Source organism: Merops nubicus, unplaced genomic scaffold (assembly GCF_000691845.1).
Source record: "Merops nubicus isolate BGI_N331 unplaced genomic scaffold, ASM69184v1 scaffold8297, whole genome shotgun sequence".
Lineage (NCBI taxonomy): Eukaryota > Metazoa > Chordata > Aves > Coraciiformes > Meropidae > Merops > Merops nubicus.
The window spans coordinates 62,727-90,245 of NW_008622260.1; the positions used below are offsets into that span (position 1 = coordinate 62,727).

General features: G+C 38.3%; 1 protein-coding gene across 1 annotated transcript in view; it reads left to right on the plus strand.

Moving 5' to 3' along the window:
- LOC103777177 (cadherin-6) overlaps window positions 1–27,519 on the plus strand; it is a 48,058-nt gene that overhangs the window by 9,688 nt on the left and 10,851 nt on the right. The window contains exons 2-6 of the mRNA XM_008944719.1: window positions 14,979–15,273; window positions 16,744–16,863; window positions 18,895–19,062; window positions 20,590–20,777; window positions 22,235–22,488. Coding sequence (XP_008942967.1) covers window positions 14,979–15,273; window positions 16,744–16,863; window positions 18,895–19,062; window positions 20,590–20,777; window positions 22,235–22,488 — 1,025 coding nt within the window. The remainder of the gene's footprint in view (window positions 1–14,978; window positions 15,274–16,743; window positions 16,864–18,894; window positions 19,063–20,589; window positions 20,778–22,234; window positions 22,489–27,519) is intronic.

The window sequence follows — 27,519 nt, forward strand, 5'->3', positions numbered from 1 at the left end:
TCACCCAAGCAATCTCCATTTTTTTATAATTTGCCAAACTGTTGAGGATCCATTCCATAATTTGAGTCATTAATGAAGACATTATGCAATGCTGACCCCCCAGTATCAACACCTGAGGAACATCAGTAGTAATCAGCTACCAGTCAAACTTCATACCACAGATCACAACCTTTTGAGCTTGACTATCCAGCCAATTTTCCACCCACCTTGTTAGACACTTTTCCAGTCCATATCTCACTCATTTCTCTGTCAGGGCACTATGGAAGATTGTGTCAAAGGCCATGCTAAAGTCATGCAATATCCACTGCTCTCTACTTGTCCACAGTGCCATCTGTGCCATCACAGAAGGCAGTTGGGTCAGATAAGCATTAATTTTCGCTACTAAATACATGTTGCTTGTGCCAAATCACCTTCTTCTTCCTTATGTAGCTGGATTTAGCTTCCGAATGGATTTGCTTTATAACCTTCCCTGGAACTAAGGTACAGCTGGCCAGTCTCTAGTTCCTAGATTGTTCTTGCCCTTCTTTAGAATGGGTGTGACTTTTCCCATTTTCAGAATTTAAGAAACTGCCCCAATGACTATGACTTTCCAGACACTATAAAAAGAAAATATGCAATCAGCATCCTTAGATGCATCCAGTGTTGCCCCACAGAACTGAGTTTGTCCAATTTGCTTAAAAGGCTCGTAATTTATTGGGGTTTCTTCACTGTGGATAATGCTTCACTCCACCAGGATTTTCTGCTAGGTTTGAAGATCTTTGGGGCCTGTAGGTGAATTGCACTTCCAGATCACTGAGCAGTTCTTTATTTATAAGTAATTACTCCAACATAATGCATCCTTTGGTCAGCTCATCAATCACCTGGGTCAAGAAATTGTCTTATGACATCCTACAGAAACCTGGGTTGCTTGCACACAGTCATATTGCCCTTCCAGCAAACATCAGAATGATTAAAGTCCCCCATGAGTACTATGCCCTGCAATCATAAAGTTTCCTTCATCTGTCTATAGAAGGCTTCATCTACTTCATCTCTTTGAGCAGGCAGTCTTTAACACGTGCCTACAGAGATGTCTTGTGTTGGTCTGTCCTCTTATCCACAAGTTCTTGACGGATATTTCACTTGTTCCAAAGCAAAACTCCCATCTGCCTGAGCTATCTTTTGCTAATCTACCTCCCTGCCTTCCTAGACTGGCCTTTCTAAAGGACCTACATCCTTCTGTTGCAGCACTCCAGTCATGGGAGCTGTCCCCTCACATCCTGACTGATGGACTTTTCAGCAATACTCATTTGAAAGAAGAATCTACTCAATGGTAGCTCTGGCTAAGGTTTCCTGTAAACATATTCCTACTTGAGCTGTCTTCCTCAAGCAGGTCCTGCTGAGATTAAATGTACAGCCTTTTAGACTGTACCTGCTGTCTCACACAAATCCTTAATTATCTGTTTACACAACATAAAATTTTGTTTAGAAACAAAGTTGGGAACATGACAGCATGGAGATATTTTTTCCTTTCCCCCGCTTCTGAACTGTGGAACTAGATGATCCAGGCATGCAAATAGATTAACTAAACCTGTGGATGTGAATTAATTTCCTTCTTAAGTCTTCATTTAAATCTGAATGTGGGTTCTCATTTGTTTTAGTGTTTGTTTGTATATTCCCTTCTGCATCTCCCTACTTTCCTCTCTACCACACACACTTTTATATAGCATATAAAATTCACACACATATTTCAGGGTTTGATTGTCAGCATCAAGTGCTCTGAATATCAAAGGGTCACCTTTGTCAGTAAGCAAAGGATGAGCATTTGCTTTCAAGCACATCCATCAGGGAGTAGTCAGAAGCTGTTACTTGCTGAAGAAGCCTGATGTTTTATTCAGCTATCCCAGTAAAAACATTTCTGGATATTAGGCCAAGGGTTTTTTTTTCTTGTTTTGTTAAGATATATTCTTCCCTACTCCAACAAGAGAACAGAGGTTTTCTCTGAATTAGAAATTAATTTGTTCATATGCCTTAATTGAGGTGCTATATTTACCTACCATATAATTTTGAGGGATTTTTGAAAGTTCACAAGTCCAAAGAAAACATCTTCTCAGTGATTAAATTGGTAATTCTGACCACCAAGAAAGAACAAGCAATTGTCTCTGGGTAAATTCCCTGAGAAATCAAAGGCAATCAAAGCGGGGCACATAATACAGAGTAATTTTGCTAACTGTACACATTGTATAATTTGGAGATTGAGACATATACTAGAATTATTGGTGATAGAAGTGCACGCTTCTTGAATATACTCTTTTCTGAAAAAGATATTTTCTACTAATCTCAGTAGAATACTTGCTGTCATCTAACACTTTGTGAGCTCCCTTTTTGATTCATGCAGCGCAGAAGTCCCATTATAGTCAGTTGGAGACCTTCAAATTAACTGAAAAATATTTAGATCAAACCCACAAAACTATTCTGCTGGATACAAAAAAAAAACCTCTTTTTTTTTTTTTTTTTCCCCTGTGTAATTTTTAAAAGATGAGATATATATCTGGGCCTTTTTGGCTCAATTACTATCTTTTCTTGCAAAAAAAGGAAAATAGGACATAATTTATATATTGATTAGTGATCTTAAGCAGTTGAGGTATATTAATTATGCCATAGATACCTGTCTTTTAGATACATAAGGGTGTCAAGATATAGGAACTAATTTGCTCTGATTGGAAAAAAAAAAAAAAAAACACAAACAAAACAAAACAAACAAACAAAAAACCCTATAACAAAAGTTGGTGCTTTCAAATTGTATACACAATTCTTATTGAAAAATGGGAGGTTAGAGGAGAGATTTCCCAGGCAGGCGTGCATCCCTTCAGGGGCTCATTGTATTTCCATTGAAAATAATTACAAGGCACTTAATCTTCCTTAACTCCCAGCTCACCTGGTAAAAATAAAAGCACATATATTCCTTTTCACTTTAGCATAAATTCTTAAGATACCTCAAAATGTTATTTGAGCTAATATAGGCAGTCCTAGAGTGCAGAAACTCCATTATCTACCCTATCCCTTAGCTAACCTGTGGTGACAGTAACCTTCAGCTGATGGATAATAACAAATACCTGAGAGCACCTAGATTTTCTAGCATTGCAGCTGGATTAGGAATAGGTGACCCCTTCAGCCCCGTCTCTAAATGCAACAGGCTGTGGCAAGGCCATAGTATTGCTAATTTCTACTCGAGTTAAAAAGCCCTCAATCTTTCCACAAACTAACAGAACAAATTACACCCATAGCTCTCAAATTACGTTATAATCTCTACATACAGAAATGGGCATTGTTAACAACGCCCATTTTACTGCAGGGAGAGCAGAGAAGCATCAGTGATCAGCCTGACATCAGACAGGATGACTGTGACAGAGACAATCTTGAAACCAGCCAGTCCTTTGTGGCTAAAAACCCGACAAGCCTGTCTTTCCCTTGCCTACCTCGTGTTTTGTCAGACACGCTTAAATGTGTTTCACTCCTTCTATTTTTTTTTATACCAATCATCACACTAGTTTGGTCTTTAAGATTCATACTTGAATCCAGTCACTGACTATTCAGTGATGGTGGATGTGAAAGTCTGTCTCTAAAACAAAATTACTGGTACAGGTCTTTATGGCTCTCAAGAATTCAAAGGCTTAAATTTTCATTCCTGATCACTGAAATGTATACAGTAGGTAAGAAAATAATTTTTATTCTCTCCTAATCTGCGGCTCAGCTATTCATGCAAGAGAGTTCTCTTAGTACCTGAGCTAGGGTATGACAAGTCTAGGGGTGACTAAGTCATTCATATTTTAGTAAGTGAATGCTGATGCCTCAATTAAAACCACTCCTCATGTCTACCTGGTAGTGTTGCTACCACAGAGTTTAAAAACACTGGCAAAAAAAGGAATGGTGGTCAGCATGACATCATTGAAATAGATGGACCAAAAAAGCATAAACCTGTGGGGTTTTTAAACTGCCTTGGCCTTCTTTAACAGAACAACTAGATCTCCATGCTTTTGTGAGGGTTGTTGTGCAAGTCTGTACAGTGCTCTTTTGTTAATACTGTTAAGCTGGAGAAGGGTCTTTAATCTCTCAGACAGAGTCATAATGAAACCCAACTGCTGTAAGTAAAACTGGGAAAATTCAGTTTACGACCAAATTTTTTTTTTTTTTTTTTTAAGTGAGAAGTGAGTTATTACTCAGAGGCAGAATTATTCTACATTCCTTACAGTCTAAAAGGAATACTGGCCACCTTTCTTACTGTTACACAGTAGTTCAAAGAAAAGCAAGAAGTTTGATAGCAGAACAGATATTTCAAGGGCCCATATGTGTAGAAATCAGACTTGGCACCATCATCTCTCGTGCCTTATAAATTAAAGACCTGTTTGTCTTTCTGAATGCAAACTTGTGAATACCTGCTGTAGCTGTGCTTTGAAATAATAGGAAGGGGAGCATAAAACTTCATCACCACGGAAGAGCTGACCAGCACTCGGCTCAGGAGAACATGGAGACACCTTTACCTGGTTTGCAGCTTTGCTTAATATTCATTAAGATCTGATAGAGTTACTCCTAGAGATAAGGGCCAACAGAATAAGGGACCTCTCTGGTGTGAAGTACTGCAGTGCAGGACACATGCTCTTGTGCTGTTGTCCCTGTATAATCACAACGAAGAGCAGAAGCAGTTGGGGAACCCAAGAGGGAAAAGAGTTGATAGGCCCTAGGCACCGTTGAAAGGATTGGCACTTTCCAATTGATTTTTTTGCAAAGCTGATTAGCTGTGGCTGCATGCTTGCACTTCAGGTTAGAAAACCCATTTGTGATTTTGAAGGGGGTGTAATAAAGGTGTGAGTCACCAGGGTATGGATGTTTATTCTTAGCTTCATACATTTAAAATAGAACAATTTTTTCCTGACTACTGTTTGGGCAGCCTGTTCCATAAACCAAGGATCACAACATCACCCAAACTGTCGTCTCTGTCTATCTCAGGCAATGCAGACTCACATACAGCCCTCACAAAAGGCAATGAAAGGAGCCCTCCAGCTTCCCTGGAGGTCCAAAGTGAAAGTGCACTGCCTCTTGCCCCTGGTCAAATGACAAATTCTTATTCCAGGGCTTTTTATGTTGTACTTCTTACTCCTTTTCTTTCTTTTTTTTTTTTTACATTCCAACAACCTTTACTGTTGTTATAGTGCTGTTTCTGTGTTTTCTCTGTTTCTTTTGAAATCCATTCCACCATCTTTTTATTCTCAGTTTGCGTTTTGAGTACCTGGTTGCTTCTGAATCTTGAAATGTTCTTAGTGCTTTTTGGTCCGTTCATGTCCTGAAGTTGTTCAGCAGCACGAAACCTGTTTTTTAGCTTCTCGAATAAATTTGCACTGCTACTTTTGAGAGTAAATGAGAAAGATCACTAACATTTTGATACTCTCAAGAAAGAAAAAGATAGCATCACCCTGGAGGTTTTTTGTTTGGTTGGTTGGGTTTTTTTGTTTGTTTTTTTCCTAGGTGTTTTTTAATTCCTCCTGTAGTTTTTGATGTCAGGACAATCCTTTTTTTGCAGATGCTACTGCTGTTACTGAACACTTCTATCTCTCATCTAGCTTTTTTCCTCTTTTTGCAGTACATGCAGTTTTAGCATTTTTCTCATTTTTTTTTGAATTTCATAGAGCTGTTCTGGTAAAAACCTCAAGGTCAGAGCTAAGAAGCAGTACTTAGGTTAAAGAGGGCCCTTAGGAGCCATTAGTGTTTTACCCTTTCCCTGGTACACTCAGAGTTAGTTATCTTAAATAAAACACTCTGTTTACATTTTCATAGTCCAAATACTGGATCCCTGTATCCTTTACAGTCATTTTTGGTTTTAACTGGATTTTTCTTCTAGCATACCTGATTCCACAAAATCAATACCAATATGTTTTCCTTAAACAAAAAGTAGCTTGCCAATATGGTCTTACATAAAAACATAATCTATTATGTATTATTATATTAATAGGATCCCAAAGCTGAATGATCCAAGGTTTAAAGTATTTCTGGTTCAGCTACATAACCTCTTATAAACAAAACCCCAAAAAGTAAGCACAATGCAAATAGGGCATAGTCTATTTTCTAAGAGCTCCAAAGAAACACAACACCCCCAAATGCAGAAATCTTGTGTAAGATCAGCAATTCTTCACCACTCTATTTCATTAATTTACTACAAAGGTAATGTTTGCATGCCTGATTTTAGTACTGAATATTATTTCTACAGGAAGAACAGGATACTCTTCAAAATAGAAGGAATAGAAACAGGATAAAAACACAATGTTCTTGAAGTAAGAGTTCTTTTTTTAAAATCCAATACAGAATAAATGGTCATAAATTAGAAGCAGCAATAGAAGGAGAAAAACTTGAGTGTTTTAGTCAGTCATGGAATGACAGGAAAAAGTTAGTTTGCTATGACAATGAAAATGGCAAATGTTTGCATTCATTTCTAATAGAGATAGGAAAACATTAACATCATTGTTCAAAGACCTGAGTCCATTCATACAGAGGAAAAGCCAACAGAAATGCAGCAATTACAGAAAAATGACTAGGATCATCAGCCCTTCATATCTGGCCTTTTGTTCACTGGCTCTTTTTGGAATCCACTTGTGTTGAAAACAAGAGACAGAGGTTGTAAACAGGATTCCAGCTGAGGACTCAGAAGTGCCTATTTTACGAGTGATGGTTGTATATAGGCTGGTAGCCTAGCAAAGAAGAATAATGAAAGCATATGGGATTTCTATCTATAAATGTTGGATGAGGAAAAATGTGCGTATGTGGGAGGAGGGTCTTAAAACAGAAAAACAATGCTGGCACAAGAACAGCACATCTAATCTGGAAAAATAAGATTCTTTCTAATCACCAGAGCAATGATTTCTTCAAATAGGAACTGTGTTCCTGTTCTTCACTAGGCATAGTGTAAAGCAAGAATGTTAAAACTGCATTAACAAACAGGAACACTCAAAAATCAGTCACACTGGGCCATATTCAGATTTACTGTGTTAACTGTAGTATAGTAACTATACTTACTGTAGTGTATTAATCACTTTCTGTAGTTAACTAATTTAAGTGTTCTATAAACCATGACATCTGTAAGTTCAAGAAAGTAAAGAAAAATGAAGACTGATAATTGCTTAGGACAGCAGATCTTGGTTAGTAAGGAGGTACAAAAATGAGAGAATCTAACTTAAGTGCCTTTTGTAGCAGTATAACAACCCCTGTGTGGATGTGCAGTTTCTGACAGCTGTAAGTCCAGAATCATGGTATGGTGGTGTGATAAGGCTGGGTCTGTTTGCATTTCTTTTTTAATCTTGTCACACATATTTTTGTTGTTTAATTTTCTTTGAAAATGATAGTGCTTGAATCTTCATACTCCAGCTCTCCAGCCCTTTTCAGGATGTAAAGTGTAAAACTTCATCTAATCTTCAAAATACTTTATATAAGAATGGAAAGGAATCACCTTTTCTAGCTTTTGTAAACGACAAGAAAAGTTGGAGACACCGTAGTATCTTTCTACTGTTGTCTTCCAGATTCTTTTTTTAGTGTCTGTCCTCCCATTTTTAACAGAAATTCAAGCTACATTTTTAAAATAGTGGTCCCTAAGGGTAGATACTTAAGTTTTAACGTAACATTCCAGGTATCTGACCTGAGCAGATAACTAGCTTCAGCACTCTAGTCTCGCTCTCCATTAGCTACCTCTAAATAATTTTTAAATCGATTAACTGCTTTCAATTTAATTTTATGGAGGACTAAAGGCATGAAATCCATTAGTTTCATATACAGTTTGAAAGAACAGTAGCTGCATAAGGCAAATAAACCTACGTTGTGGCTTGACTGAGTGGTCTGTTGGCTGTTTCATAAATATACATATCAGCCACCACCAACCACGGACCATGCTGTCTCTTCTCCAGCCAGGATTTAGGGAACACAAGAAGTAGCAGCATTTTGCAGTCAAGAGATTTTGAGGAAACAGGCTGGAACAGGAAGAATAAAATAACATGTAGTGAGCTAAGTAATATGAGGGAGAGCAGAATGCCTTGCCTTAGGGGAGAGTCAGATGGAGGTTATGTGGACCATGAAAGGAACCAGAGTTTAGTGTAATGAGGCCATAAGACCATGGAACACATGTCCATAGGAAATCTGTGATTTCTGGTGATCCTCAGTCTTGCTGTGGATCCTGTAGAATATCCTTTTAGAAGAAAGGATCTGTCATGGCTTGAAATAATGATGATACATGATATAGCATATATGTACATCTGGAACATATATTTTGGGTGGTATTTTTTTGTGCTTTGGGACACATAAGTCTATACTTAAACTTCAGCAAAATATACATAAATACATATTACCTAATGTGCAAAAATAATGCCGTTTTCCTTTTGACAAAGTCACCAAGTAGAGCAAAAACTTTGGTGCTGTTTATTTGATGTTGTTAATGAAGAAATGGATTGATGCTATGGGGATACAGAGTACCAGAAGAGACAGGGAAGAGCACAAGGTTGCTATTATTCTAAAACAGAATCTGGGTGCAATATTGTAATATTAGCAATTTCATTTTAAGTGCTTTAGTTTTTTCTGAATGCTGTGGCATGGCACTGTGTAACCTCAAGCAATGCACATGGTTGAATTTGTGCATTATTAACAGGACTCTGATGTTTGTATCTATTCAATCTGGAGCAGAATCATGTGCTATGAATACTGCCAAGAGTAAACCTGTAATTCTCTTCATTAGCCACCCATCAACCACATACTTACTGTTTTAATAATTGGTCTCTATTTCATTATTGTGTTAGGAAACAGAAAAGTGACCACAGCAACCCCAGAATAGCAAGTTTTTCTTATAAATACCAACAAATTATGAGACAAAACAGGCAGCTTGTTTATGAGTAATTGTAGATTGGTGGTTCAGACTGTATATCCCAAGGTCTATTGACTGTTTTCTTTGCAGAGGTTCAGTAACTACTCTGAAATTCAACAAATAGGGAATATTCACAATAGGCAACAGAACTTGGTCTGAACAGTGGGTGGAAAACCTGCCTAGAGGGCCCACCCACTTCCCAGCCCATCCTTGGCCCATCCCTGTCCCCAGGGAGATGCCCAGTGCCTGGGTCTGGAGCTGCCCTGCTGCCACGTTCCTGGCTGGGGTGATGGGATCAGTGCTGGCTGGTAGGTCCTGCCCTGACCCACATGGGTCTCCTCTGTTCAAACACAGTAACACTGCTTCTTTTGTAAGCGCTGCTGACATTTTGGAGTATAGCTCATGACTTTATAATGCCAGAGGTGGGCAATAATGGATTGTACAGCTTCATGCCAATTAGATGTGCTGGTTTCATGCCATTTCAGTTTATAGTCTTATTGCAAAAGCACATGAAAGATGCCCTTAAATTCTTCCTATATCATTTGCCAAAGTAATTCCTATTTGTGTAGCATGGGTCCAATTCAAATTTTAAAACTGTGGTAAAAATTTCCTGGAGCGTTGTTTTAAAATGAAACAATACTTTGTATTGGAGACTCATGGTACAAATACTTCAGGAGCAGCTTTCACTTGCCTTTTCACAGAATCACAGAATGTTAGGGGTTGGAAGGCACCTCCAGAGATCATCGAGTCCAACCCCCCTGCCAGAGCAGGACCATCTAGTCTAAGGCAGGTCACACAGGAACGCGTCCGGACGGGTCTTAAAAGTCTCCAAGGTAGGAGACTCCACAACCTCCCTGGGGAGCCTGTTCCGGGGCTCTGGAGCCCTTACAGTAAAGAAGTTCTTCCTCATGTTGAGGTGGAACTTCCTGTGCTCCAGCTTGTATCCATTGCCCCTTGTCCTATCACAGGGCACAAGTGAAAAGAGGTTGCCCTTTTCTTCTTGACCCCCAGCCTTCAACTATTTATACACATTAATTAGATCCCCCCTAAGTCTTCTCTTCTCCAAACTAAACAGCCCCAGGTCTCTCAGCCTCTCCTCATAAGGCAGGTGTTCCAGTCCCCCAATCATTTGTCTTGCCAATAGAAAGCCTTCAGGTGTGTCAGCCAAACCTCCCAGTCTCCTGTCATCAGCAAAATTGCTGAGCAGACACTCTGCACCATCATCCAGCTTGTTAATGAAGATGTCAAACAGGACTGGACCCAGCACTGATCCCTGGGGGACTCCACTAGTTACAGGTCTCCAGCTGGACTTGGCACCATTGATCACCACTCGTTGTGCTCTATTGTGCAGCCAGTTCTCGACCCACCTCACTGCCTGTTCCTCTAGCTCCTATTTCCTGAGCTTGCTCAGGAGGATGTTATGTATCAAACGCCTTGCTAAGGTCAAGGTAGAGTACATCAGTTGGTCTCCCTGCATCTACCCATTCAGTCACCACATCATAGAATGCTATCAGATTAGTCAAGCATGTTTTCCCCTTGGTACATCCATGCTGACTAGTCCTGAGAACCTTCTTTTCTTCCGTTTGCTCAGAATGAAGCACTCCATGATTTTTCCAGGGATGGAGGTGAGGCTGACTGGTCTATAGTTTCCTGTATCTTCCTTCTTGCCCTTTTTAAAGACTGGAGTGACACTGGCTTTCCTCCACTCCTCAGTCCTTTCCTTTTTGTTGTACTGAAGACACCCCACTGCCATCACCATTGTGCTTTCAGAGGGCTCTGCCAGCATCACTGCAGAGAAGATTACTCTAAATTTTGTCTAGTTTGAAAAAATCCTGTCTCCTTTTGAAGTAATTTTGTATGTGACAACAAGCAGAATGTCAAATACAGGTAGCTAATGCTGCAGTCCTGCATACACTTTAAATGCCTCTTCCTGGAGGCAAGAAGCCTTCCCTGTTTTCAGGAAGCCATATTTGAAAGTTTTGGGTGAGAACATTTAGGGGGTGGAACAGAGAAGAAAGACAAGGGCTGGACAGTTTTTATCTGATTGCAAGTCATTAAAAGCAAACCAGATGGTTCACTTAACAGTGGTATTAAAGTAAAATGAGTAAAAGTATGCCTAGGGCATAGTAAAATCTTTAATTTGTCATTCTTCCTTACCCTCAGCCAGTGAATGATGGACAATTTCACGAAAGTGCCCAGATTAGATTCTGAATGAATCAATTTACTATAATATTAATACAGTGCAATTACTGATGCATTTACTTTTTATTGCATAGACTTACTTCTTTATAGTTTTACTTACCTTTGAGTTATTGCCAAGTTCAGTCACCAATGGAAATGAATGCCGTTGAGTAACACGAAGTTCCTAAGGAAATTAAAAAAAATTACCTTTAAGTGGAGTCCTAAAAACCTGTGGCTGAAGTAACTTTGAATTGAGGAATGTTAATACGCCACAGCCCAGCTGACACTGCTTAGCACTGCCCCGTGACTGTCTGCCACGGCCCATTTATCCACCCCAGGACCAGCTTTCTGTAGACTGCAATGGGCATTCTTTGGCAACATAGGTTAGCACACAGAGTGAAGCTATAACATCTTGCATTGCCTAGAATTCAGGCTGCTAAAAGCATCTGTAGTGTAATTTGTCCACATATCACAGCAAACTTCCTTTCAATGAGGTGTCTGGGTGGTAAAAAGTAACTTCAACTTAAAAGGAAAAGAGGAGCTTGTTATTACTACTCATTTCATCCTCATAACCTAAAAATGGTGTTAAGTTTTATATATAAAACCATCAACTGTATTTTTAAGTGCATCTCCCCTCCAGGCCCCTCTTTTGGACTCAACTTGCGCTATTTATTTCTCCTTTAGTTTTATTCCCGATTTATTTTTTTAAACCTCATTACAGTAGCATTTCCTCCCCTTTTATAGGTCACACAGATAAAATATTGCTTCCAAGATAAACTGACACTTAAATAAAAAATAAAACAGATTATTGTCTTTGCCTGGATAAAACTTTTCTACAAAGCAAGTGGTCAAGGGCAGATAAAGTAATCTAAAATAATAAATCATTTTTTTTCAGGTATTTTCCTCACAAGTGAATGTTACAGATTTATCATCTATGAGATTTTTTTCTAGAGATCTGCTTGTTTTTTCTAATATATAAAACCATTTTTTTTTCCTGAAAAGAAGGGAGGAAAATCCAAATTATTTTGGCCCAGCTATTAAGCAGTTGATGCCGCTGTTGTGATAAAGGCCTAGGGAATGTTTATTTTCAAAAGTTAGTGCTTTTGCTGAAGGGCTAGAGATAGAACTTTTGATGAAGATCACTTAATTCTCCACACTGATGAGTTATAACACTGAGATATATTTTGTCTTGATATCCAAAGTCACAGTCAGTCTCTCACAGGTGGAATAATTTTTGAGGAGTGGAAATTTCATAAACTACAGACTTGAAAAAAAATCACATAAGTTTCCATTTTTAACTCTTTAGGTCATCTGTGTAGGCAGAGTATTATGGAAGACAATTCCCAGTGGTTTCAACACCTTTTCTAGCTTGAACTTTTTTGATGCCTCATTCATTTAAATGAGGTTTAATTAAAATTATTATAAAAATGAGTTTGGAAGTTCAGCCTGTAACAAGTCTCACAACAGCACTATTCCATCATTCATACAAATTAGTCTGTTACTGAGGGCTTTTTTTTGTCACAGTATGACACAGACAAAGTTAAAGAAGCTTTCAAGGTGAACAAAAGTTTAATTTCTGATGTGAAACAATAATAAAAAATACACAGTCTTGAAGACAAAATTATTTATATGCCTTTTCTATTGCAGGTTGCCTTTGTGGAAAATTATACTCAAATATCCTAGTGAAATTGGTTTCTACAGTAAACTTCTAGTCTGACTTCTTAATAAGGAAGTCTAATAGATATTTGGCTGAGGCTGAGGCTGAGGTTATGCTAGTAAATCACCCTAGGCCCTCTGGCTGAGTGTATTGGCCAACTGAATGGGACTCAGGAGACCTGAACTCTATTCCAGGTTCCAAGACTAGCCTTCTGAAAAACTTCAAGTTCCTATGCTTTGTTATGCAAAAAAAAAGCGAAAGCAAATGGTATGGGCTGCTTTTGTGAAGAGTTTTGAAATCTGCTTATGAAAAATTCTATATAGAAACTGTTTATTGGTATTCTCATTGTCAGGAGAAAGGGCTCTGAGCAAAGTTGCATGGAATACCCATTCTGTCCCTGAAAGAGAAAATTAAGAGGAGTGCCTCAGTGTATCTGTTGATGATTAACCATGCTACATTTCTCATATTTTGTATCGTAGGAGACTTTTGTTATGAACAGTGACAGAGAGTTTTGCCCTTAAAGGCAAGCTTATTGCATTCTGTAGGGACCACAGGCACAAGTGCACATTGTGGAGCACTGTGCCACCAAGTGGGTTGTCAGTAGGCTGCCAGCATAGCACTGATCTGGGCAGAAAGCTGGAGGAAGCCCAAAAGGTTGACCATATATGCCATATGACCATTGGTCAAGCTGGAGGCTGCCCTTCCAGCATGGTAAGGACATAGCCAGGCATTGGTAAAGTCTATGCAAACATTTTATGTACTGTTTCAGCTTGCAAATCTTTCTCTTCTACAAAGCATGTCATCCAGCAATGCTAAGTACTTTCCTGCATAGTCAACTAGTTTTTTGGTTTTTTTTTGTTTTTTTGTTTTTTTTTCTAATTTGTATGCAGGAAAAGAGAAGCAAAGAGCTGTTTGAGAAAGTCCAGCTCTCCTCCACCATAAATATGTCTTTTCTATGAAATCAACATTTTCCAGGGATCTGCTACCTAATAGATTAATTTTTTCCCTATTAATTTCATCACCTGTTCCCTGACTTTACAAGCCATTTTAACATTTCATTTTTAAAATTTTTGTTTTCTCTAATGTAACAGTGAAATAGATTGTAGTTGATTAGCCTTGAATTTAAGGCCAGGTGGATAAATAAGCCTTCATCAAAGGAACAGCCACAAGAGTGTGATTTAATTGCTAATACCTTGTGTGTGTGCTAAGCAGCATTTCAAGAGATGTGGAAATCTCCTGGGGAAAAAAAGATGATGGTTTGGGCAGCTCATGTTTTGTATGCTAATTACCACCGTTCTCTTATTTCCCCTTCCTCCTCCATGTTTCAGCTTGGCCCATGTCCCTTTGAATAAGGCAACTGATCCCTTCATTGCTAGTGCTGTAATGCTCTAGTGTGCTTGCCTGCCTCTGCTCTTAGTGTGCCACACCTGTGAATGCACGTTTGTGTTTGTTATTCGTGGATGTGTTTAGTATGTTATTGTGTTGTGCACTGTGTGGTACGTGCCATAGTGTGCGCAGGGCGTAGAGCAGAGCACACGGAATTTAAAGTGGCTGGCCTCACCCCTTTGTGATCCAGTTCCTGAAGGGAACCTCCAGGAAGGCTGGAGAGGGACGTTTCACAAGAGTGTGCAGTGGCAGGACAAGGGGAAATGGTTTTAAACTGAAGGAGGGTAGGTTTAGACTAGATCTTAGGAAGTCATTCTTCAGTACGAGGGTGGCGAGACTCTGGACTAGATTGCCCAGAGAGGCTGTGGATGCCCCTCCCTGGAGGTGTTTAAGGCCAGGTTGGATTAGTCCTTGAGCAACCTAGTCCAGTTGAGAGGTGTCCCTGCCCATGGCAAGGAGGTTGGATTAGATGATCTCTAGGGTCCTTTCCAACCTAAGCCATTCTGTGATTCTCTGATGATTCTAATTCTTTGCATACTGCAATTCCTGAATCCAGTGGCTTTTCACTGTAGGATCTCGTTGTTTTAGATGTTCCTAGGGTTCTACTTAAGCCTCTAGCATTTAGCTCTGATTCAGTCTTCAGCCAATGGTTTTCCATAGGCAATTTCTTATAATATTGCAGCCCATTTCAGTTCTGATATCAAAACACAACTCTGTCAACCACTGTGTCTAGGGTGGTATCGCCTCATTCCTCAAGAGCAATGTACAGCCTTTTGGCTGGGGATTAATAATAGGAAAGCATATATCATGGTACCAGTTAAAAGTATCTAGAATTGCATTCCAATTATTTATTTTCCTTTCTCTTTATTCCCATGTCACTACCAGCTGCATTCAGACCAGGATAAAGGAGATGGATCACTTAAGTACATCCTTTCTGGAGATGGAGCAGGAGACCTCTTCATTATCAATGAAAACACTGGTGACATCCAGGCCACAAAGAGACTAGACAGAGAAGAAAAGCCTGTGTACATACTCCGTGCCCAGGCTATAAACAGAAGGACTGGAAGACCTGTGGAACCAGAATCTGAGTTCATCATTAAGATCCATGATATCAATGACAATGAGCCAATGTTTACAAAGGATGTTTACAATGCCAGCATTCCTGAAATGTCAGATGTTGGTAGGTGCTAACTAATGCTTGATTTCAGTATCTGGTCTGAGTTCTTTCTGTGGAGTTAATGAATGGCCCAAAGTTTATAGGCACTGAATACAGACAGCTGCTGGTTGAGTCTGGAGTAAAAGCATCTCAGCCATTTTATAAAAAAGAGAGGAAAAGAGAGACGATGTTTTGTTAAAATCAGAAGTTTTCAGCTGAGTGGAACCCACTCCCTTTGTTGTACTAAAAGAAAAAAAGCAAGTTAATACAATCTAGTTTAGGTCACAGTGAAAGTGAGCTCAGCTAATCTGTGTAAAGAGTTTAATGTGCATTGTTAATGTGATTTAGTACAAGTGTATGAATATGGCAATCTATGGTCACCTAAGTGTGTCCATACCAGCCCTACGTCTGTTCAGCAACCCTTCTTTAGTTCAGTAAGGTAACAAAAATGGAAAAAAGGCAGGTGCCAAAGTGGTTATATACACTTCAGGAGTGAAAGTTGTCACCAGAGTCAACTTATCAGTGATTTTGAGATACACCATTAACTTCCTATGACCTTTGTCGTTTTTTTCATGCAACAGAGAAGAGCTTTAAAATCCACTGAAGTCCATTGAAATCTTTCTATTGATTTAAAATGTATCAAGTTGCAAGAATCAATCAGTAGAAGAAAATAAAAGAACTTTGTTGAAATATGATTTTTAAGATTCAGTCTTTCTGGAGAAGCTGACAGGTTTTGATTCTTTGATTCTTAAGGAGGTCATTTGGATTTCTTTGTCAGAGAGCAATGGATGGTTGAACTGCAAGAATTAAATTTCTAATCTGAAATATTACCCAAGTGGAGAAGCATTAATTAATAATAATCAAGAATGAGATTAATATAAATCTCAAGGAATATGAAAATAAAGACTTTGGGGCATACTCTCTCGTCTCATTCAACATAATTTCTTTCCCAGAAAAAACACATTTACATTCCTATGTCAAACACCTTACAAGCATGAGTAAATTTGTAAAAGTGTATTCTTGACCTAAATTCAAATTCTGCATGCCTTCGATGTCCAAGGAATGGTGCATTTCTGGTTTCTTCATAAGAAATAGGATGAAGGATCTACATATCCAACCAATAACTCTATATTTTAATGAACAGAGAATAGGCCAGCTATCATTTTGGTTTTGTATCTATAACCTTTATCACAGAACCATAGAATCATGGAGTACTAGGTTGGAAGGGACCTCAAGGATCATCTGGTCCAAACTTTCTTGCCAAAAACACAATCTAGATAAGGTAGTCCAGCACTGTGTCCAGCTGAACCTTAAAAGTGTCAGTGTTTGGGGACATGTTGTTTATGAAGAGAGAAACTTCTACAAAGTCTGAATATTTCTGACTTTTCACCACAAATTTGGCCTGAAAATTAACTAGACATTTTCTACATCATAAACTGTCTTGGCCATGAAAAAAAACTCTGGATTTTTATTTTCTTTAATTTGTCATTACAGGTACCTTTGTTGTGCAAGTCACTGCAACTGATGCTGATGATCCTACCTATGGGAACAGCGCTAAAGTTGTCTACAGCATTCTCCAGGGACAACCATATTTCTCTGTTGAATCTGAGACAGGTCAGGGGACCTCATCTGTCATTTGATGACAATATCTGTAATTCAAAGTGACATGCTAAGCCAAGCTATGACATATTAGACAAAAACCTCAAGAGATTACATCTTATTTAGTGCAAATGCTGACAAACTTAATAGAGCAATACATCTGTAAACATGACACCTACGTTATTTTAATCTTACCAGCAAAGTCTAATAGATACAATTAGTACTGGATGTGAACCAGTTTTCAATCATTTTTAACAAGCAGTGGGTACAGAGACTGCTGTGGATGCTTAAATTGAACCAAATAGGTTGGCTTTTAGATGAAAATGAGAAACAGGTGGGTATGGAAAAAAAGTGTGTAATCCTCATAGATCTTCATAATGGCTAAATTAAGACTGAGGGTTTGTTCAGGTGGGATTTTTCTTCTGCTTCTTCAAAACTTGTTTAAAGCAATTATAATTTCTGCACATCTGCAACATATCACTTTAATGCTAATTTTATGAAAGAAATCTTAATTAAGAATAATGATAGAAGAGGTAAAACTGGCTGTTGCACTACACTAGAAGATCACAAATAGAATGCCAAACTTCAAAGTTCTGTTTTTGGAAGACATTTAAATTATACACAGTGACTGGAATTTTTTACCATCTGAATAACAGACAGCTTTGGAACCTGTGCATGTAAAACACAGAATTGTGGCTGACTGAATCTGCTGTACCATCGACTATCTGACTACATAGATAGTTCCTTCCCACGATTTATAACAAAATTCTCCACCAAGAAACAAAGGATCTCAAGAAACTTCTTAAATGGGAACATCCACTGTGATAGGTTGCTGGAAGCTAGAGAAATCTCTTCTCCACAGCATCCTTACAGGAAAAGAATGGATTATCCCAGATAATTAATCAGGTTTTAGCTTTGTTACTTATATAAACCTTAAAGACTCAGGCAGGGAAAAGGAGGGAGAGATTAGATGGATGTCTCAAAGAAAAACCTGAGGTGAAAAAATGTACATAATTCTGAAAAGAGGGAGAGCCAAGATCAAAGGGAGCTTCCCTTCAAGCATAAGGGATTAGATAACAGAAGCAAGGATTTTTGCACTGATGCACTCCTTCTGACTTGGACGGTACACTATGGGCTGTTCTGTTTGGAGTTATAATAAGCATAATGTAGCTGGGAGTTCACCAGCAGTAGCCTTTTGGCAAGAGGGTTGTATGGGGCACAGAGGTAAACCACAGGCTTGATCTTCCTGCCATGGAAATCAATTGCAAAACTCCTAGAATTAAATGTCTCTGTCAAAGCTGCTGTGAATTTTGCCACAGATTGCAGTGCTTGAATTTCACCCTTTTTGCCTACAAAGGAGCCAGTTCTTAGCCGTAAGAGACCCAGTGAGAATGCAAATATTTTGCTTCATGGTGAGTCTGAATGACTGAATTTCAACAGGAATTGGCCTCATAACTGTTATTTGTGTCTTTGAAGAAGGACGTGACTGGCAAAATCTTTTCAATCAATATGTAAATAAAAATATATTACTTGAGCATGCTTGGATGCTCATAGTTTTCTTAATTAATTCCTCTTCTCCCATTTAATTTTGTTGCACTGCTTCTTTAATGATATCTTGCTGAAATTAGCTTTTTTTTTTTTTTACTGCATCTGTCAAAATAAAAATATTCACAGAACAGGAGACAATAAATGGAGTACATTATAATGAGCAAAGAGCCTTTTTCTAGTTTGGTGAGAGATTTTAGTATGGAACTGAAAGGGAGGTAAATAGTTACGTAAGGTGACACTGCTCACAAATAAGTAGAACATCTTTCTGGAGATGCCACTAATATTGTGCCTGTCACATAGGCAGCAGCCTGAGATATGGTATGACAAGGCTGTAATTTAATGAGCCATCTCATAACAGTAAATATTTGTACTGGGCAAAGTTTACTTATTACACAGAGATTGTTTTGTTCTTTAGGCTGTGGGGTTTCTGGAATAAGAATTTCCATCAAAGTCACTGCCTGCTTGTGAATGCCTCCTTTTTAATTTTTGTGTTTTCAGGCATTATTAAAACCGCTTTGTTAAACATGGACCGTGAAAACAGAGAGCAATACCAAGTGGTCATCCAGGCTAAGGACATGGGAGGCCAAATGGGTGGATTATCAGGAACCACCACAGTGAACATCACTCTGACTGACGTAAACGACAACCCGCCTCGCTTCCCCCAGAGTATGGAATGTCTACGTTCTATGTCTTTACATTAAAATGGACAAAAATTGGCTTGTTTTTTTTTTCACCTCAGATATTGCTTTTGCTGTTGTGCACTTGCTGAGTATCAAAATTCCTTAAATAAAGAAAAAGAGAACACCCAGGCAGGCAAGCAATAGCATCATAAGGTTAATTGCAATAACTAGGAAAAAAATCTTCAAGATTTTCACTCCTGTTTCAGTAGGCAGTCTGAGAGGTGAATTAATGTACAGAAACAACTTCTATTTTTCCTATCTGCTAAATAGCATTGACCAATATCATCTAATTTCCTGTTCATTATTATTTCTACTAGACCTTGGGGTTGACTGTGTTTTAAGATATCTGTTCTGATCTAACATATTTAAGTTTTGAAATATATTTATTTAAGCACATAAAATAAGAGCAATTCTATCAAAATGAGTATTTAACCCCAGGAAGCATTTGCCTTTATGAATTTTCTTATATTCTTTGCATACAGAAACAAAGGAACATACATAAATATATCAGACATTTCTGCCTATTTCCTTCCCTTATCTGAGATTATTTTGTAGATATCTGTGTGATATTTAAAGGAATCAGTTGAGCAAGATCTTTTGGAAAGTAATTTCTGTTGATGACCATTCATGGCCCAAAATGATTCAAAATGATTCAGCTTTCATCCACTTCTCTTTCCCTCTCTTTACCTCCTTCCTTCCTTCCTTCTCTCTTTCTCTCTTTTTCTTCTTTTTTGCTTTGCCTAACCACTGTTCTGTATGTGATGTGTGTGCATCACAGTGTCAGTGTGTGTCAAAGTCAAGAGCAACTGTTAGAGAAAATAATTGCAGATAATATCAGACAAATCAGCAAGCCTTGGCAGTTAAGTCACTGGGAAAGTTATTGGAAGCAACTTGTCATTTAAGTTCAAAGTCTGTTCCTAGCTGTGGGCAAAGCGTTTCCATTTAAATTAGAGTAACTTAAGAGAAAATATAACACTCTGCCTCCAATGAGTTAATTATACATCCTTGGACATAAGTGTCTTCAATCTAAAAGCCAAAGATACAGCTTCATAATGCCAGCATTCCCCAAGCAGGTTTTTATCAGCAGAGAATTCAACGTAGCATATTATTAATAGGCATTTGGGCTGGATATGGTTTTTAGTGTTACTAAGCTGCATTGGCCTCTGTCAGTTCTTAATACTTGTCCTTTGACCTCAAGACATTTTTCATATATGATTTTGATATGGGCAGCCAATATGACCTTGATATTATCTAGAAAGGGACATACGTTGCTGAAGATATGTGTTTGTAGGAAAACAAAATGTCAACCCTTAAACAACAGAAAAGAGAAAAATAAGTTCCTTTTATCCACATGAAAGTAAGGCAGAAGCTGAAGGCTGTTCCCCCAGGAGGGCCTGAAGGCACACTGACTCACTAACTCATCTGTGGATGCCCAAGGTGGACAGTGGGCTGGAGACAGTGACCAAAGTACCATGAAACTGATCAACGAAATCTCCTTCTCTGTCTGCTGTAGGCACGTACCAGTTCAGAGCTCCTGAGTCTATGCCACCTGACTCTCCAGTTGGCAGGATAAAAGCTAATGATGCTGATGTGGCTGAAAACGCAGAGATCGAATACAGCATTACTGAGGGGGATGGATACGACATGTTTGGAATTACCACAGACAAGGACACACAGGAAGGAATTATAACTGTCAAAAAGGTACATATCTTAACACACTTTAACTCAGCCTCTGAAATGCCAGTCAAAACCTTATCTAGCACATACTTGTTTTTCATTTTTAGTGCAACATATGTTGTTTATTAATTTAAATGCTATCTATTAGGAATCTCTACATTAGCTATGTAAAGTTTCTTTTACACAAGCAATTGGGGTGCTTCTTATACCCTCCTTTACTGAACCAATGCACATACTTTGAAGGACCTGAGAGAGTAAATAACCTAGAGACTGGGATGGAATTGAGAAAAAATTTGACAGTCTGAACATATCCACAGAAAAAAATCAAAGAGGCACCACCATCTAACTGTGATTTTCTCCCTATGATGCTTACAGGATTTGCTCACTTACTAGAATGTTCTATGTTAAGACCACAGAGATAATCGGTATCAAAATGCCTACTTTCCACTATCATAAAGTGTCGAATTATATAGTTATAATGTATTAAAGTACACAGACAAATTTCTTTTGACCCATATTTTGTAAAAATGTAATTAATAAACCTTTCAGCATACTTCTGCTTTAGAAAAAAATCACAGTGCCTTGCTGGATCACATTGGAATACTAGGTTGCACATTGGCTGTCAGAAGAGGTTTGAGAAATATTGTTTACAGTGGGTTATCAAGCAAGCTTGATAAGGTTACAGATATCATCCTCTATCAGTTCAAGTTCAGTCATCACTAGATAGACATTGTGTAGATTTTTCCAAACATGCACTTGCTTGTTGATATCAGTACGACACCTGTCATTACTTGTTTTTTAGGAGATGCCTTCCAGGGGCTGATTATGATATCAGTCTAACTCTGTCTGCATTTCTGTCTCTTGCTGACAGAAGCTGTGAATCTTTTACTACATAATGGAAAAACAGGGTGACTACTCTCTCCCCACATTCCCCTAGGTACTGGAGCAAAGAGTTGCTAAATGCTCCTTCTTCATACTTTTAACAGAGTGTGATAAAGTCATAGCTTATCATAAAATAATATATTCTTTGATGGGTAGTCCTGGTTGTCCAGGCACTACGTGTCACCACGCTTGATTTCAGTGGTGGAATGCCAATATTTAAACAAGCAGCTCCTAGAAAATCTTCCCCACTTTAGTATGTGGTGCTTACAGGCAAAGAATACACAAGAAAACATCAAAATGCCAAAAATGCCAGGAAAAAAACTGGTAGGAAGAGTTAAGGCTTTTTGAGAAGGAAAGATTAATTTGTGTTTAGGAGATCTGGGCATAGAATTCCCTGAAAAAGTGTTTGGGCTTTTTTTCTGTAACGTATTTTCAGTGGCATAAAGCCCTGTCTTGCTCCTTTCTGCTGGCATTTCAGTTCCGGTTCAGGATCCTGTTACCTAGCACAAGCCCCTCGTTCATTTGGCTTGTCTGCCTGCAAGCCACAGCAATCCCCACAGATCTCTCCAGCTTTTTTTTTTTCTTCTTCCTTTTCCCAGGGGCTGGATTTTGAAAATAAAAACCTGTATACTTTGAAGGTGGAAGCCACCAATACTCACGTGGACCCTCGATTCCTCTACCTGGGGCCATTCAAGGACTCAGCTACAGTCAGAATTCAGGTAGAGGATGTAGACGAACCCCCCATGTTCAGCAGACCAGCATACATAATGGAAGTGAAAGAAGATGTTCCAATAAACAGTGTAATAGGAACAGTAACTGCTCAAGATCCAGATGCTGCCAAGAACCCTGTCAAGTAAGCATAGACTATTTCAGCTTGTGCTTAATTTTTTTACAGCTTTAATTTTCCTTTTTTCACGTCAGCAACCCAAAAAAAAAAATCACTTGTAACAATGAAATTGTTAGGTATGTTTAAATATGAAGTACTGTAGATGGTAAATCATCTCTCATGCTTGGGCATTTCTAGGTATGTGTGTTTGTGTTTGCATGGCTCTTGCAGCTTGAATTACAGCTATCCTCTTCGGTAACTAATGTTTGTGGCTATTTCTACTGTGGAAGAATTCGCTGAAAAAAAAAAAAAAAGAGCAGTAAGAAGATATTAGTGTTCTTTAGTCTTCAACTTTTTCCAGTCCAGTGCAGTACATCCAGTGCTGTGTGATAGGGGGGTGATGCAGCAGCACATCTTCTTTCCCATCCCATTTCTTCTCCCATCCGTTCAGACCTGCTTAACGGGGGTTATATTCACCTTCTCTAAACTGCAAGCGGAAATGACTTACAAGCAGCTAATGTGCCCACACAGACTGGTTGCATTTGTATCAGTGTAAGGTTAGGAAGGTAAGAATCAGTCTCGTGGACTTCATAAGCTACACTTGCCACACATCAATGAACTAATTTTAAAGGAAGTGGAGTAAATGTTATGGTTGGAGTAGCTAAACCTAAGCCTTCATTTTTTGTAAATTAACAGGTACGCTCTTTCAGTACATTTGAAAATATACTGGAGCACTTAAGTCATATTGGATAGAGTGTAAAAGAACTTTTAAATAGTTGTGTGGTTTAACAAGGCAGTAAGAGCAGGAAATTAAAAATACAGCAATGTTAAAACCAGGCCAATTTTCAGCATGTCTTTGGGTTGGCCACCTTAGAAATGCAATAGATCAAAAAGATCAAAATAAAACAATGCAAGTTCCATAAAAATCCAATCCGTCAATACTTGTACTTTTACAAACAAGTACCAAGATATCTTACAATGCCTCTGACACATGAGTAAGTTTCAAGCTTTCAGCTGATCTTGTGAGAGGGGTAAATATTCCAATCTTAATTTCCTAGATGAAGAAACTAAACTAAGACATTTCTGGCAGAAAGCCTGTCTTCAGTTTACATGCAATGCCCTGCACATGAATTCTTGTTCAAGACCAAGCCTTCTAATTTTAATTAAAGTTTACTTTCATTTATATCATGACATGCAGCAATTACATGGAGCAGAGCATAGTAACTTAAAGAGCGACATAATATTTTGCTGACTTGGGTGCAGCCCAGGGACAGGATGAACGCCTGTGGCATGTCTTCGTGCTAGCATGAGATGAAAAATCCATTGGGTTGCCACCCAGGCCCCTTACAGTCTTCACATGAACCTGCTTTTTTCTATCTAATGGCACTGGAGAGAGAGGAGTGCTTCCCTACTTTCCTCTGCTTCCCTGTGGTGATAACTACAATCATTTGCATTTTGCCCCAGCACCAGCTCCTAATTATAAGTGATTTACAGTGGATAGGGATTATGCTGTTCATTGTTGAATACTGCCTGCTGGCTCTTTTCTATTAATTGAATGTGTGTGCTAAAACTTACCTGTCTTTCAAAGGGCAGTTCTTTAATACAGCATAGGTACTTTGCATATTAAAGTGTAAGATAATTATTGAGCAAAATTTAGCAGAGGTGTCAAAATGGATGCAGTGCAGCAGAAAACTTGTCTCCTTCATACGCTAATAGCATGCAACATCAAGATGAAAGGAGACAAAAAAGAAAAATGAGGAAGAGGTTAAAGTAATAGAAATAAACACAGCAAGAAAAAACATGAAAATCAGTAAGAGCAGAAGGAAATCAGCAGAGAGCAGTATCCTGAAAGAAGTTAGCTTGCAGTAAATGTCACTTTATGGTACTAATATCTTGGGTATATCCTAGAATATAGGGGCACGGGTTGAGTCTGCATCTTTTTGACAGGGTGATTCTTTTTTTTTCTATCATGCAATAGAGATGCTAAATCCGATTCTCACTCTGAGCTTCGGGGAAGATGCAATTAGACTGTATATATATGTCTTGTCACTTGCTTGTCAATTTTTCTTGACAGTTAAAATCTTTAGACATTTGATATTACAATGAAAACCTTCCATTTTCTCCTCTGCTTGAGCGAAGATTTATCTTTTTAAACAAACTGAGCCATAACTCTGTTAGATGAAAGCCCCTTTGATCTTCCATTAAAGGAAACCTTCACAATATCATTATGAAAATGCATTATGAAAAATTCACACACACATCCCTTCCTGACCCACAAATCTTCCTGACTTGCGGTTACATTAGACAGCAAGCTGCTGAACATCAGAAGACAACGAAGCAATAGCAAAATACAAAGTAGATGCCTGCCCTGGTTGTAAGACTGTATAATTGTTCATGACCCGTGTATTGGTAGAGATTCATTTAGTCAGTCGAGCCCTTATAAATAAGCTTTTCTCTGACATGAGACTGAGAAAATACAAAAGTACACCCATAAATGTTTGGCTGTACTTGACTGTGCATCCATGCACAGCGACTCTAATACACTCCTGAGGAGCACTCCACTGTCCAGCTGGGTTATAAAAGAAAAGTTTTACATTCTGCTTGTGTCTAATCTAAACAGAAATATTATGAACTGCTGCATACTGAAAAAAAATAATACTGCAACTGGCACTGCTGTATTGTACATCAGATCTTTTTAAATTGCTAGTTGAGTTTTTTTGCTGTAGTAACTCCTCAGAGGCATAATGAAGTTCATCAGTCACTGGAACTGTCTCCCTGCTGTGATTTGATTTACTAAAGTATCCCAGATGAAAATGATCTGCAAACAAATGTAAGGCTTAATTTTGTTTGTGTATTTTACTGACAACATATTTGCATGTGTTAAACTCTCTCTTTCACCCTCCCCTTCTTCCTGTTATGTACAAGGAGAGAGTGGAATCCACATAGATACCTTTGAACTTCCAAGCTTGTCAATTCCTCAAAGTTTGAAAGCGATGAAATCCTGAAATCTGACAAATACACACCAGTAATTTCATTAAATAAATCTAAAAATGAGTTTGATGTTGTCTGCTTAATTCTTACTAGGTTATGATCCGTAAGTCAGAATCCCCACCAATTCAACATAATTAACAGTGCTTGATCAAAAGAGACTGGATTACACAGACTGAGAAACAGATGTGACAGTCTAGCTTATTAAAATTATCCTCCTAGACCAGGGTTAATGGTATAATTAGAATATACGTTAACTGCATTGACCTTGTATGTATTTTCTTGTGGATATGAAGAAATAAAATTAACGTTCCATTAAGAAGCTGTTCTCTGGTTGTTTGGGTTTTTTTTTGTGCGTTTTAACTTTCCACTGTACAAGTGACTGAATATACTTATGGTTTTACAAGGACCTATTTTAGAATTATTTTTAAATCCTTAATATCTTGAGGAAAAAGTCCTCACTGCTATAGTTTTGGTAACCTCAGAAAAAGTCCAGAACACTTTCTTTTTTCATTTCTTCCAGATACCATACCACAGCTTGAAATTGGGAAATCTTACAAAGTATAGAGAGTGATTACAGTATGCCAAGGCATTAAAGTGTGCTAAGGCAGTAAGATATTTTAAGTCCATTCATAATATGAAGTGTAAGTGAAAGCATAATTGAAGAAAAAAAAATCAAACAAACAAACAACAGATGGACAACTCATACCTAAAGCTAGTTGCTTCCTTAAATATCTTGCTGAATAAGACCCTGAAACATACTATTACATTTGGCTGGAACAGCTAATCTATGAAAAATCCTGGTATTTCATTTCAAATAGGAATGCAAAATCTAGATTTACTGCAAAATGGAAATACCAAAGTATTTCAGCTGAAGGATATGGAAATGAGTTACAGAATATTGGAAAAATAATTGAATTCGCAAGCTACCAACATAATATCATATAAAAGCCTGAACGAGTGAATGGAAGTTAAAATGAAATGTTTACCATATCAAATACTTACTTTGTCAAAATAGAAGAGAGTCAGACTGGTTTGTATAAACTTGTTTCCAACAAACATTTCAGCTAAGTCAACAAATTTCCATGTACTGTTTAGACTTGGAGAAGACAGCCCGGTGTGCTGGAGCTGCCCCGCCAGCCAGCGCTGCCCACTGCAAACCCTCTCACATTCTTCTCAAGGTGCTGGGAACCTTACAGTGCTGCATCAAGGAACTGGCTTAGCTGGCTTTCTGCAGCTGAAATTGCAGCACTGGTAGTGACAGCAACAAATAAAAACTAAATCAACTCCTGAAAAACTACCAAGGTGTACCTGTGCAAGTCCTGCCCCAAAAAAGTTAGCTTTTTGTAGGAGTACTTTTGAATCTTGTTCGGTTGTTCCCATAGGAATTGAATGTGAAAAAAGAAAAACAATGTAGTGTGAATAATAAATACTTGCTATATATTTTTTAGGAAGGCAGGCTATTCTAAAAATCTTATTTTGAAATAAAACCAGTCTAGTGTTTTGTTTTTTTTTTTTTTTGACTTGCAAAGAAAAATAAATGCTGTTACGAGTTCATTAGCAAGTTAATTAAAAGTTTGTCAGATTCACATGTTTCCGCTGAACTCTTCTATTCCCTCCTTCTACACAAGATCTTTCTCAGAAATTAAGAAACACTACAGGTACTGAGAAATCTCCAGAATAAGGGACATGTCATGCAGCTGCTCCTAGGGCAGAGCAAGTATGGAAATTTTCCTTCAGCCTGTGCATTCCTCTCAGTTCTGTAGTGGCAGTAAACTCTGCCAGTCATTCTCCCAGCCCAGTTTTTATTTGACTGCATACCAGCTCAGACATATCTTTATCCTTGTCTGGACACAAGGGACGTCAGTAGCTGCCTTTGTCTCTGCCAACATGACTTACAAGGAGACCAAGGGAGCATGCTGGACATCCTAAGGCTCTGCCCTGGATCCTACACCAGCAAACATTCAGGCTTGAAACAAGAGAAGAATAATGCAATTGTGTTCTTGCTTTAGCAACACTAGAGACGTACTTCCATCAAAACCTCTGTAATTTATGCAAAAATTTTCTCTC